The sequence below is a fragment of the Zootoca vivipara genome, chromosome 6 (assembly GCF_963506605.1).
Source record: "Zootoca vivipara chromosome 6, rZooViv1.1, whole genome shotgun sequence".
NCBI lineage: Eukaryota > Metazoa > Chordata > Lepidosauria > Squamata > Lacertidae > Zootoca > Zootoca vivipara.
In genome coordinates, this window is record NC_083281.1 from 2569457 (window position 1) to 2582967 (window position 13511).

At 48.1% G+C, this 13511-nt stretch overlaps 1 protein-coding gene across 6 annotated transcripts in view; it reads right to left on the reverse strand.

Moving 5' to 3' along the window:
• The window catches only part of NFIC (nuclear factor I C), a 130571-nt gene that overhangs the window by 89028 nt on the left and 28032 nt on the right, over positions 1-13511 (reverse strand). The window contains exon 1 of one of the 6 annotated variants that reach the window (XM_060275303.1): positions 9996-10250. The exons of the other annotated variants lie outside the window; for them this stretch is intronic. Within the exon in view, the coding sequence (XP_060131286.1) occupies positions 9996-10010 (15 nt within the window). The 5' untranslated portion in view covers positions 10011-10250. Of the gene's footprint in view, positions 1-9995; positions 10251-13511 lie in introns of those variants that run through there. 6 annotated transcript variants of the gene reach the window in all.

Consider the following 13511-nt stretch of genomic DNA (forward strand, 5'->3'; position numbering starts at 1 on the left):
CACCCGTCATGGGGATTCGAACCCCCGACCTTCTCAGTGGTTTAGACCACAGCGCCACCCATGTCCTCAGGGACAGTCCTGTGGCCCCACCTAGTCCAGCCTCCTGTTCTCGCAGTGGCCAACCAAGAAGCCCCCCCCAAAACCCAACAAATCAGGATTTGAACCCAGAACTGGGCACGGTTTTCCAGGTGTGGCCTCACCCTCTCCCCTCCTGCGGTTCCCAACAACTGAGATTCAGAAGCATAGCTGCCTCCGACTGCGGGGGAGAGCACAGCCATTGCGGCTAGCAGCCCTCAAGAGCTCTTTCCCTCCGTGAATTTGCCCAAATCTTCTTTTAAAGCCCATCCAATATTTGATACTGACAAGCTGGAACGTGTCCAGAGGAGGGCAACCAAAATGGTCAAAGGCCTGGAAACGATGCCTTATGAGGAACAGCTTAGGGAGCTGGGTATGTTTAGCCTGGAGAAGAGAAGGTTAAGGGGTGATATGATAGCCATGTTCAAATATATCAAAGGATGTCATATAGAGGAGAGTGAAAGATTTTTTTCTGCTCCTCCAGAGAAGCGGACACGGAGCAATGGATTCAAACCTCAAGAAAGAAGATTCCACCTAAACATTAGGAAGAACTTCCTGAGTTCCGGTTTCCGCCTGCAGGAATGGCGGACCTGTTTTCCATCTCTCTGACCTTCGTGAGGAATTTGGCGGTTGCTAGGGGAGTAAATGGCAACCCCCTACCCTCTCCGGGGGTTACGGAGAGGGGCCGCTGGCCCGCGATGCCCCCAGACCCACTCCGACTGTTTTTGGAGTGGGGGGAGCTTGGGCTGAGCACTTACGACGGCCAGGACTCCCGGACGCTAATCTGCATGGCGGGGATTTCCATGGTTAAAGAAGATAATTAGGCTTAAATCTATGGACATACTTCAGAAGGAGGGGAAGAAGCGCTGTTTACTGCTGAGAATTTTAAGCTGCTGAGTGAGAGGAGTTAAAGAATGTACGACATCTGGAAGAAGGATTGATGGGGACGGAGCGATAAGGGAAGCAAGTTTTTATTTTTTCTTCATATTGTTGCCTCGTACCTTCCCGGACGCGATGTCCTGGCTTGTTTGGAGTGAAAGAGAAGCAAAAGACTGTGTGAGTTGAACTTCATAGCTGTTGTTACTGAGCATATTTCTTAAAGATGTGAAGTTGCCGATGAGAAAAGCCCCCCCCTAGTCAGACGGAAGGAGCTCTGGACGCGTTCGGAGGATTTATGAGCTGTGACGCACTTTAAATTGGAGCAGCGACCTGAAGCTAAGTTCAGCTATAGGGCAAGGAGATCCATTAATTTACCAAGAGTTCATGGTTGGATGTTTGGGTCTCCTGCCTGAAAAAGCTGTAAATTCTATAAAGATAAATAAATCGTAATGAGAGAAAATGAAAGTGATTTGAGCCTTTCAAGATGGCGCTGCTACTTCGTCGCAACAGGGAGCTCCACTAAGAAGATTTATGGGGAGGCTGGACTGATTAACTCACACAGGAGAAAGAACATCTGTGAAACTTCGTTTGATATTTATCTCAGCAGCTGGAACAATCGGATGAAAGTGGAAAACACCTATGTGACTGTAAGGGGAAGATTTGGAATATTATGAGCTTGGAGGACGATTTGAACTTTAGAAATAAGACGGCAGTGGACAGTTGCGAGGAATTCCCAATTTCTTGAAGCATGGGAACCCAAAAATAAATTATTCAGATGATTTGGCATAACATTCGGTTTGATTGATATATATATGTGTATAATTTGAAATATTGAATGTGATATAATTGGTTTTAATTGGAAAATTAATAAAAATATTTTTTAAAAAAAAAAAAAAAGGAAGAACTTCCTGACAGTAAGAGCTGTTCGGCAGTGGAATTTGCTGCCAAGGAGTGTGGTGGAGTCTCCTTCTTTGGAGGTCTTTAAGCAGAGGCTTGACAGGCATATGTCAAGAATGCTTTGATGGTGTTTCCTGCTTGGCAGGGGGTTGGACTGGATTGCCCTTGTGGTCTCTTCCAACTCTACGATTCTATGATTCCAGTGCTTATTTGACCAGCTGCGTGAACTTCTGTTACATTTTATTAGATGCCATTGTGTTTCTCGGTAATGGCGAGTTTTCAAAACGAAGATGGGCCCTGGGGCTTTAGGGCAGTAAACTAAAACAACAACGACGATAAGAATACTAATTTGCACAAGACATTGACTGTCTTTCCACCGACGTACCCGGTTTTGGATTTGCGTGTTTCCTGCTTGCCCCCCCCCTTTGCTCAAGGTTTGGAGGGGGGAGGTTTGGGGAGATAAGAGGCTGCGATGTCATGCAACAAAAGCCACAGCTCCCGGCGGCAAGGTCACGAGAGGACAGCTCTCCCTCGCCAGGGCGCAGTCTAAGCGGAGGTCAAGCCAGGTGAGGTCTCTGCTGGGAGTAATTCATTAGCCGACATGTACATCTGTGCTCAGTCTTGGATAATCCCCCCCCCCCCGACGGAGGTTTCAGGCATCCGCCACTGTAAGGTCCACACACACACACACACACACACACACCGCCACCAAACCGCCATGCACGATCAAAGGACCCTGGGCTTCGGCAGGACCCTTCCTGCTTCGGCAAACCCAGTGGCCTTGCATTCCTAGCCCAAGAAAGGCGCCGAGATAAGGGGAATAATAATAATAAGTAACCTAAACAAGAACGCTGCAAAAGCACAAACCGTGGCAAGAGACACAGGATTTCACCTGCCGGAGGGGACGTTACAGTGGTCCCTTGGTTCTCAAACGCCTTGGTACTCAAACAACTTGGAACCCAAACACTGCAAACCCGGAAGGAAGTGTTCCGGTTTGCGAACGTTTTTTCGGAAGCCGAACGTGCTCCGTTTTGAGTGTTACGCTTCCGGTTTGAGCATTACGCTGAGGTCTGCCTGTTTTTGCTATTTATTTTGCGTTTCTGTTTTTGCGGCTCTTTTTCGTTTTGTTTTCGTGACTGCGTGGAACTGATGGATTGAATGTGTGACTGCAGTACATTGTTTTTTTGCTTTCATTTTATGGACCAAATGGTCTCGTTAGATTAGTAAAATTTATGTTCAATTGCTGTTTGAGGGGTTGTTTTTAAAAGCCTGGAATGGATTAATCCGTTTTGCATGACTTTCTAAGGGAAAGCGCGCCTTGGTTTTGGAACGCTTTGGTTTTGGAACAGACCTCTGGAACGGATTAAGTCTGAGAACTGAGAATGTATTTATTTCAGCATCAGCATCATCCTTAGGTATTTCAGCTTCCATTTAAAAAACCCCAAACGCAGTACAGTGGAACCTCGGTTTATGAATACCTCGGTTTACGAATTATCGGTTTAGGAACGCCGCAGACCCATCTGGAACGGATTAATTCACTTTCCATTACTTTCAATGGGAAAGTTCGCTTCAGTTTATGAACGCTTCAGTTTATGAACAGACTTCCGTAACCAATTACACCCATGCTTCGGGTCAAGTACGCTTCAGGTTGAGTACTCCGCGGACCCGTCTGGAACGGATCAATCCACTTTCCATTACTTTCAATGGGAAAGTTCGCTTCAGTTTATGAACGCTTCAGTTTATGAACAGACTTCCGGAACCAATTGTGTTCATAAACAGAGGTACCACTGTACACTTGATGAACTCGGAAGCAGGATTTGAAATATCTGCAAGACAAGGAACTAGAGAATACAGTCTTGATATGTTGGCACAATAAATTGTGCAGCGGGGTGGGGGGTGTGGTTGGAATTAAAACACCCTGGAAAATGGGGCGGGAAGTCAGGAAAAAACAAATTTATTATGTATTGAAGTATATACAGTATGTGAAACCTTTGAAAATTCAATGAAATAAAAATATTATGAAATAAAAATAAAACGCACACACACACACTCGGGGGGGGGGGATATTCAACTAAGTAGACCATTTGAAGTAAACAGAGCGGATGCCATTCAATTCAGTGGGTCTACTCTGAGTAAAATCTAGCTGAATCACACCCTAGTTGCTATTTATTGATGCTATTATTGCATCAATAATTATACTGGGATGCATCCAACCAGGTTAATATTTCAATGGGTCCATTTCAAGTTATGACCTCCTCGGAATACAAGTCGCCATGATGATAGCAAAAAATATTTACGCTATTCTTAATAACAACAGTGCTTAGCATTTGTACAGCTGTTACAGGAGTTTCAAGCGCTTTGTATGCAATTACCTAACTCACAACCCTGCAAGGAAGGTCAGTATTATTCTTATTTTCCATATCACAGATGGTGGGGGAGGGGCAGGGAGACTGGGTCAAAAAAGATTGGGTCCATTGCTTAGACAAATATTCTTAAAGCATGAACATTACAAGAACATTACATTTGCCCAGCTTCCAAAATATGTGAAAACATAATAAAACATTTAAAAACCTCCCTATCCAGGGCTGCCTTTAGATGTCTTCTAAAGGATGTAAAGTTATTTATCTCTGTGGCTCGGAGGGTCACATAACTCCATCACCTCCAATATTTCCCCAGTGAAAATAGGACTTTAAGAAAAAGCGAGACATTCCAGGATGAAATCAGAAACTGGGACGGCTTCTGTAAATCCAGAACTATCCCTGGAAAATAGGGACACTCGGAGGGTTTGCAATTGTTAAACGGACTTTTAGAAGACATCTAACAGTAGCCCTTTCTAGGGAAGTTTTTTTTAAAAAAAAAGTTTGGTGTTTTACGGTGTTTTTCTATTTCGCTGGAAACCTGCCCAGGTTGGCTGAAGCATGCTAGTCACACAGATGTCATATAAATAATAATATTTAAATTATTATTATTATTATTATTATTATTAGTCAGTGTTGGGAACTGGAGTACCAACCACATTGTGGAACTACAGCCGTACCTTGGAAGTTGAACAGAATCTGTTCTGGAAGTCCGTTCGACTTCCAAAACATTCGGAAGCACGGCTTCCGGTTGGCTGCAGAAGCCGCCGCCAGACGTTCGGCTTCCGGAAATCGTTCGAAAATCGTAACACTCACTTTCGGGTTTTGATGGCTCGGGAGCTGCTATGCTCGGGAGCCAAGGTGTTCGAGAGCCAAGATACGACTAGTCCAACCATACCTGAGTGTTGGCCAGACTGGGACATGGGAGCCCACTGTCTTGGGGTGGGGTGGGGGTGCCACTTGTGTTACCCGTTCTGGGCTTTTGTTTTCCTCAAAGAGAAGGGGGGGCGGAAATGCCTTGCCATAAACCTCCGCAGCCTAGCTTTTAGCACCACCTCCCACCTCCCAGGACGGTGGAAAGCTTTTAAAAGCTCTCTGTGCCAATCTGGGTTCAGCCCAGGGATTAGGCGACGGGAGTTGGGGGGGGGGGGAATCAGCAATGAACCAGGACAGGGCTTGAAATCCGATCAGCTACTCCGACAACTTTCCCTCCCGCCAGATTAGCCCCGCCAGAAGGATGCCGCGTCGAGCTAATCCGCTTTCGAGAGACCTGGGCCGGATGCCTGGAGGCAATTGGGAACGTCGAGCGACCCCTGTGACGGATGGGGTGGGGGTGGGCTGCAGCCTTCCCCAAGCTGGGATACCCCCACCCCCCAAAAAACAAAACACCCGTCCAACTCCCAGAAACCAGCATACCATGATGGCGGCTGGAGTTGCCCCCCCCACCTTTCTGCACAGTTGGGAGGCCTCTAAACGCCTTTAAATCCCAGCCTAGGTTTGCAGTGTCCTCTTTTTCCAGGGGTAAAATTTCCATCCAGGTGGATTTTTAAAACTACAGTGGTGCCTTGCAAGAGGAATTTAATTCGTTCCGCGAGACAATTCGTCTTGCGAAAAATTCGTCTTGCGAATCGCGGTTTCCCATAGGAATGCATTGAAATTTCTCTTTTTTTGCCCATAGGAACGCATTCATTAAATTTCGATGCATTCCTATGGGAAACCGCGATTCGCAAGATGTATTTTTCGCAAAATGAATTCGTCTCGCGAGTCACCATCAGATCGCAAGACGCATTCGTCTTGCAAAAAATTCGTCTTGCAGGGCATTCGTCTTGCAAGGTACCACTGTCTACTTTTGGGGTGAGACGCAGAAATCACTGGTGGTTGAGAAGACTTGCTTTCCTCTTCTCTTCTGCTGCCCCCGCCCCCTGCCTTAGCAATATCTCACAGCTTCTATAGGCTGGTATTTAAAAGGTAAAGGACCCCTGGACGGTTAAGTCCAGTCAAAGGCAACTATGGGGTTGCGGCGCTCATCTTGCTTTCAGGCCAAGGGAGGCGGCGTTTGTCTGTCGACAGCTTTCTGGCCCATGTGGCCAGCAGGACTAAACCGCTTCTGGCGCAACGGGACACTGTGATGGAAACCAGAGCGCACGGCAACGCCGTTTACCTTCCCACCGCAGCGGTACCTATTTATCTACTCGCACAGGTGTGCTTTTGAACTGCTAGGAGGGATGTGGGTGGCGCTGTGGTCTAAACCACCGAGCCTCTTGGGCTTGCCGATCGGAAGATCAGAGGTTTGATTCCTATGACGGTGTGAGCTCCCGTTGCTCTGTCCCTGCTCCTGCCAACCTAGCGGTTTGAAAGCACGCCAGCGCAAGTAGATAAATAGGCGGGAAGGTAACCGGCATTTCCATGCGCTCTGGATTCCGTCACAGTGTCCCGTTGCGCCAGGAGCGGTTCGGTCCTGCTGGCCACATGTCCCAGAAAGCCATCTGTGGACAAACACCGGCTCCCTCAGCCTGAAAGCGAGATGAGCGCCGCAACCCCAAAGCTGCCTTTGACTGGACATAACCGTCCAGGGGTCCTTTACCTTTACCTATTTAAATGGAGAATCGTCCTAGCGTCCTCTTTTTTGCGTTTCAACACATGGCAACCCTACAAAGGGGTGAGTGCCGTGGCGCCCGAATCCTGCTTGTGGGTTGTGGTTGGCCACTACGAGAATCTCCTTCACCGGGAGGTTTTTAAGCAGAGGTTGGATGGCCATCTGTCGTGGATGCTATGGCTGATTTTCCAGAGGGGCAGGGTATAAATATATTACCGGTATTATTATTATTATTATTATTATTATTATTATTATTATTATTACTACTACTACTGCATTGCAGGGGTTGGACTTGTTATGGAAATTACGGGGGGGCACATCTTTGAAGTTGTTAAATGTTACAAATATCTATATATATAAAAATGTAGACATTGCGCACACGGAGATCACAGCCTTTCTCCGTAACTGCTGAACCGTAATGTAACAAATTTGACCACAATGTTCCGTGCCCAACAGGGAGGGATCTGGCATATTTTTTCCCCAAAAAGCCACACCTTTCACACCTAAAGTAATGATTAAACACAAAAAGTGGCTCCCAAATTAAACGTCACCACCAGAAGCTCTGAAGACTCCAGCAGCATCCAATAGAAAGGCAGATTGCACCCTGCCGCCTCCAAAGCTGCGCCGCCAGATGACATCACAATATTCCACAGCAACCAACTGAAAACAGTCCTTTGGCAGCAACAAGGCCCGGCTTTTTCAATAGGCCGCAGCATTGCCAAGCAGGGAAAATTAAGTAGACCACAGGCAAAAACAAACAGAATAGGGCCTTTCACAATGGGGGGGGCACTGGGATGAGGCACAACAAAGGGAGGGGGGCAAACACATAGCCATGGGGGGGAGGTAGGACTCTGAGTCAGCCAAAGCAATGGGGTGTGGTGAGGGGGGAGTCTTATTTTTGAAACTTACAGTAGGGGAGTCGGGGTTGGGCAGGGCAAGTGAGGGGACTCTAAAGGGAGACTCTGAAGGTCATTTTAACAGAAAAAGGTCCCTTTAACACAAAAACCCACAGCAAGGTGTGGCCAGGCTAGCTAGTTCTGCATACATGAATCCTTTCAACTTGACAGCTCAGGGAAGTTGCCTAGCTTTAAAAATCATATAAAATCAACTCCTTTGGCAGTTTCCTCCATTCCAAGGCTATTTTGCCCTTGAGAAAGGGACTACCCGACTTGCCCAGGTGGCAGACTATGCAAACCAAAGTCCTATTGTTCTTTTGCAGTAGGTATTTAGAACGTACTTCCCAATACATATCCTGTATCCGCCTGTTGCCCCAACACATTCCTGCTATGTTAATCATGTATAACCCTCCCCTTTTCTGATGTAGTGATGATGCTTAATGAACTGTAGGCTGGGATAAGATAGAAACTTTTGAAAGTCCTCATCACTCCATCCTCGGGGTTCAAAATTCCTCTTTGAACCTGTTGCACAATAAACTTAGGTCTACAGCTATTTGTTGTGGTTGGTGGATGGATTCCTTCCTTTGCTCCGCAGGGACCCGCCGGCTCTGCCCAACGAGCTGGGTGGCTGAGCAGCCTCGCACCTAGATTTTTCCGTAGAAGACTGGATGACCCCTGGGGGGCCCCTTCCATAGAATCATAGAGTTGGAAGAGACCACAAGGGCCATCCAGTCCAACCCCCTGCCAAGCAGGAAACACCATCAAAGCATTCCTGACATATGCCTGTCAAGCCTCTGCTTAAAGACCTCCAAAGAAGGAGACTCCACCGCACTCATTGGCAGCAAATTCCACTGCCCAACAGCTCTTACTGTCAGGAAGTTCTTCCTAATGTTTAGGTGGAATCTTCTTTCTTGAAGTTTGAATCCATTGCTCCGTGTCCGCTTCTTTGGAGCAGCAGAAAACAATATTTCTCCATCCTCCATATGACATCCTTTCATATATTTGAACATGGCTATCATATCACCCCTTAACCTTCTCTTCTCCAGGCTAAACATACCCAGCTCCCTAAGTTTCCAACTCTACGATTCTATGATTCCCAGATACAGAACTAGGTGGCCACCTAGAAGCCTGCAGCTTCTTCTATCGCTGCTCTTAGAAGCAGCAAATGGGCCGGTGCTTCCATTTAAAAGAGGCCTTCCCTTCCCAACGAGAGGAAGGACACATTGTTGGCGCGGATTCAGGGAAGTGTGAATTTCCACAGGCGGCTGCAACTCACTTCGGGATGGGGTAGTGGCAAATTGGATTACAGTGGTACCTTGGTTCTCAAACGCCTTGGTACTCAAACAACTTGGAACCCAAACACTGCAAACCCGGAAGAACGTGTTCCGGTTTGCAAACTTTTTTTTGAAGCCGAACGTGCTTCGTTTCGAGTGTTACGCTTCCAATTTGAGTATTATGCTGAGGTCGGTCTGTTTTTGCTATTTATTTTGTGTTTTTGACGCTTTGTAGAACCCAGTTCAGCTAAGGAAGGACTGCTTGTGTGACTGCAGTACATTGTTTATTGCTTTCATTTTATGGATCAATGGTCTCGTTCATAGTAAAATTCATGTTCCACTGCTGTTCTAGGGGTTGTTTTTAAAAGTCTGGAATGGATTAATCCGCTCGGCATTACTTTCCATGGAAAAGCACGCCTTGGTTTTGGAACGCTTTGGTTTTGGAACAGTCTTCCGGGACAGATTAAGTTTGAGAACCAAGGTGCCACTGTCTTCGTGTTTAAAATGCAAAATCAAGTATCTCCCAGACCCAGTCATACACAGACACATGATAGATGACACGCACAGAGAGCCAGGATCAGATATCACTGCCTACAAGCGTTGAAGCAGTGCGTGACCCGGCAGAATGGAATAATCACTCTGCACATGCTCAAAAAGGAGAACTTTCTCAGCAGAAGTCACAGCGCTAGAGACAGGTGCCAAAGTTAAGCCTTTGAGGAGCACGATGTGCTTGGGAATTTATTCCCTAAAGATGCGGTTTGCAAACTTTTCCTAGGGTTAAGGAGGGGTGGGGCAGTCAAAGAGGGGAAGGAAAACCTCTCAGAAGTCTTGAGATTGCAGAGGAAAAAATTGTCGGCTTTTCATGAAAGGCACAAGATCAGAGTCACAGGGAGGCCAGCAAATCGCAGAGGGGGCGGATTCTACCAGGAAGCACAACTTCCTTGTTCTGGGCAGGGGGGGAATAATAATGGGTCTCTTGTTTCCTGGCTGAAATCTCCCCACCCTCCGCGGTCCTACTCACCCGTGGAGGGTCCATCTGTCACCCAATCGCCGCCCCCCTCCAGCTGGGACCCCCAACGAGGCGGTTTCCAAAAAAGAGAAAACACCTCCGGCTGGGAGGAGATTAACACACACACACACACACACACACCCTCTCTCTCCTGGATTTAAAAATAGCCTGCCATCCTTTTCTGCCAAGGAAGCAACGATGTACACAGGAGGTTGGCTGGCATAGCACGGCCCCCCCACAAAGGTCTCCGGGAGTTGAAAAGTGCACGTCCGCCTGCCCCCACGACATGAGAAGAAGCTAAGGAAATTTGGGGCGGGGGGGTAAGGGGTGGGCGGAAAAAGGAGGAAGGATAGAGGAGGAGAAACTCAGGGTAAGATGCAGTTTGGGGCTGTTGCAATTGGGGGAAAGACCCTAGGAAGAGCCAATGGCTCCGCTAGTTATAGAACCATAGAATCGTAAAGGTGGAAGGGACCCCGAGGGTCATCTAGCCCAACCCCCTGCAATGCAGGGGTCTTTTCCCCGACGTTGGACTTGAACCCATGACCCTGAGATTAAGAGTCATGTGCTCTAGCGTCTTGTCCTCACCGAGGTGCCCTAAAACAGTGGTTTTCAACCAGTGTGGCACCCTGGGATGCCTTGAACTGTAGTAGTAGTAGTAGTAATAATAATAATAATAATAATAATATTTTTGACTTCCGAATCACCTCATTGTGCTTTCTAAATATTCTTATAAAAATTATAATAATTTATTATTTATACCCTGCCCATCTGGCTGGGTTTCCCCAGCCACCCTGAGTGGCTCCCAACAAAATATTAAAAACACAACAAAACTTCAGACATTAAAAACTTCCCTAAACAAGGCTGCCTTCAGATGTCTTCTAAAAGTCAGGTAGTTGTTTATCTCCTTGACATCTGACGGGAGGGTGTTCCACAGGGCGGGCGCCACCACCGAGAAGGCCCTCTGCCTGGTTCCCTGTAACTTCACTTCTCGCAGGGAGGGAACCGCCAGGAGGCCCTCAGACCTCAGTGTCCGGGCTGGATGATGGGGGTGGAGAGGCCACTTCAGGGATACTGGGCTGAGGCCAAGAACATCTTAGAAACCGAGATATGAAAGCGAGGAGCTAAATGGCACCTTGAAGCTATGTTACGGGCGTAACAATGAAATGTATGGGCATGCTTTTGTTATAACAAGAATGCAAAGCTGAAAATGAATGAACTGCAACTGAAATATTACGTTCATTTTTCACATGGTCTAGTCTTTTCCCTGCCCACACCCCTAATAAGCGGACACGGAGCAATGGATTCAAACTTCAAGAAAGAAGATTCCACCTAGACATTAGGAAGAACTTCCTGACAGTAAGAGCTGTTCGGCAGTGGGATTTGCTGCCAAGGAGTGTGGTGGAGTCTCCTTCTTTGGAGGTCTTTAAGCAGAGGCTTGACAGGCATCTGTCAAGAATGCTTTGATTGTGTTTCCTGCTTGGCAGGGGGTTGGACTGGATGGCCCTTGTGGTCTCTTCCAACTCTATGATTCTATGATTCTAATATCATTAAGAGGGTCTCTTCTCCAGTCTTCAGGGAGTAGCTGGAAATGGGGAGGCAGAAAAAGGGTCCTCCTTTCCTTCCACTCTGCAATCTTTAATCTGTAAACTTAGGAGCCGTACTGGGCCCAGAACCCAAAAAACTGCTCGTGCTAATGAAATTCCCTGTCGCAAAATGCACCGAGAACAAGGGGTGTTTCAAACACCAGCCTTGCATGATGCTCAGAAATGCCGCAGGCAACCCTGGCCTCCATCCCTCTTTCCTTTCCTCCCTCCTCCAATGCCCTCTTGCGTCTCTGCCGTAGCTGCCAAGTTCTCCCTTTTTTTAAGGGAAATTTCCTTATGCTGAATAGGCTTCCCCGTGAGAAAAGGGAAAACTTGGCAGCTATGGTCTCTGCCTCCCAAAGGTTTGCATGGCTGTCTGTTGCAGCAGCCCTGGCTACAACCTCCACGGGCGAATGGTGCCTCTGGGGCTGGCCAGGAGCTGGGGCAGCCTCGGAGTAAGCAAGCAAGCTGGTGAGGGAGCCCAGCTGGCCAGTCCACCAGCCCTTGTCGTTGGGAATGGACAGACTAGTGGGAGGCTGGGCAGGCAGGCAGCCTTTCCTGTCCTTGCTGTCTGCAATGCCAGCCTGGGAGCTGAGTGCCCGGTGCTGAAGGGGAGCCTTTGTGCCGTGCAGGCCTGGCAGCGCCCGTTGCTGCCTCCCCCCCCCCAGGTAAGGTGCTGGCCTCATGTCCACCTTTGGCCGGTCTCCGTTGGGCCACTGAGGCTGGGGGCATCCTCTTCCCAGGCCCCTGTGGGGCAGCGTGAGGAGGAACCTCTCTTTGGGGCAACTCAGAGACCAGCGGCTGCCCGGAGGTCTCCCAAGGAGAGGAGAGAGGAGGCCAAGGGAAGGTGTTTGAAAAAGGGTGAGGGGCTGCCAGCTCTGTGGGGAAGGGCTCCTGAGCCCCACAGGGCTGCCACAGAAAGAACGCAATTGGTCAAGGGACGTCCCTCCTTCCAAACTGTTGCCATATGAAAATTCACTCATCCAAATGCAAGGAATTAGTAAGCAAACCTTGCTGTACACTCGGAAGATTCAGATACCCAAACAACCAGACCTGCGTGTTGTAATGAAATAAGCAACCTTAATCTAAACAAGCTTTACCCCCTTTTTTGTTTTTCTGGTCTGTGGCAGCTCTTTCACGGCGGGAGGGAGGTGGAGATATTGTTTGCCTTTTGCAAGCTTTCAGAGGACTTTCCTGGGTTTGTTCATCACTTCCGGGCCAACGTTCCAGGGTCGGGAACAGCTTATAAATTTCCTCATAGGAATCAATGGAAATGGTCAACTCGCTATGCAAACACTCGCCCAACGAGCGATTTCCTGAGAGCACATTCTGTTCGGGTAGTAAGACGAAGGTATATGGCTGGTCGGCTAATTTTATATCCCAAGGTCATCCCAGGGTAGCAAACATCAATTAATGAAGACATCTCGGAAACGTCTTAAAATCTATTCCAATACAGGTGCAGCCTAAGTAAAATCTCTGCTAAAAAGGCTTGTTAGAAAAGGAATGTCCTTAGCAGGGAACGAAACAGGCAACAGACACGGTCCCTGGTAAGTTATTCCAGAGGGTTGGGGCTGCCACAATAGGTAAAAAAAAGGGTAAAAGACCCCCGGATGGTTAAAGGTAAAGGTAAAGGGGGCCCCTGACCATCAGGTCCAGTCGTGTCCGACTCTGGGGTTGCGGCGCTCATCTCACTCTATAGGCCGAGGGAGCCGTCATTTGTCCGCAAACAGTTCTTCCGGGTCATGTGGCCAGCATGACAAAGCCGCTTCTGGCAAACCAGAGCAGCGCACGGAAACACCGTTTACCTTCCCGCCGGAGCGGTCCCTATTTATCTACTTGCACTTTGACGTGCTTTCGAACTGCTAGGTTGGCAAGAGCTGGGACCGAGCAACGGGAGCTCACCCCGTTGCAGGGATTCGAACCGCCAACCTTCTGATCAGCAAGC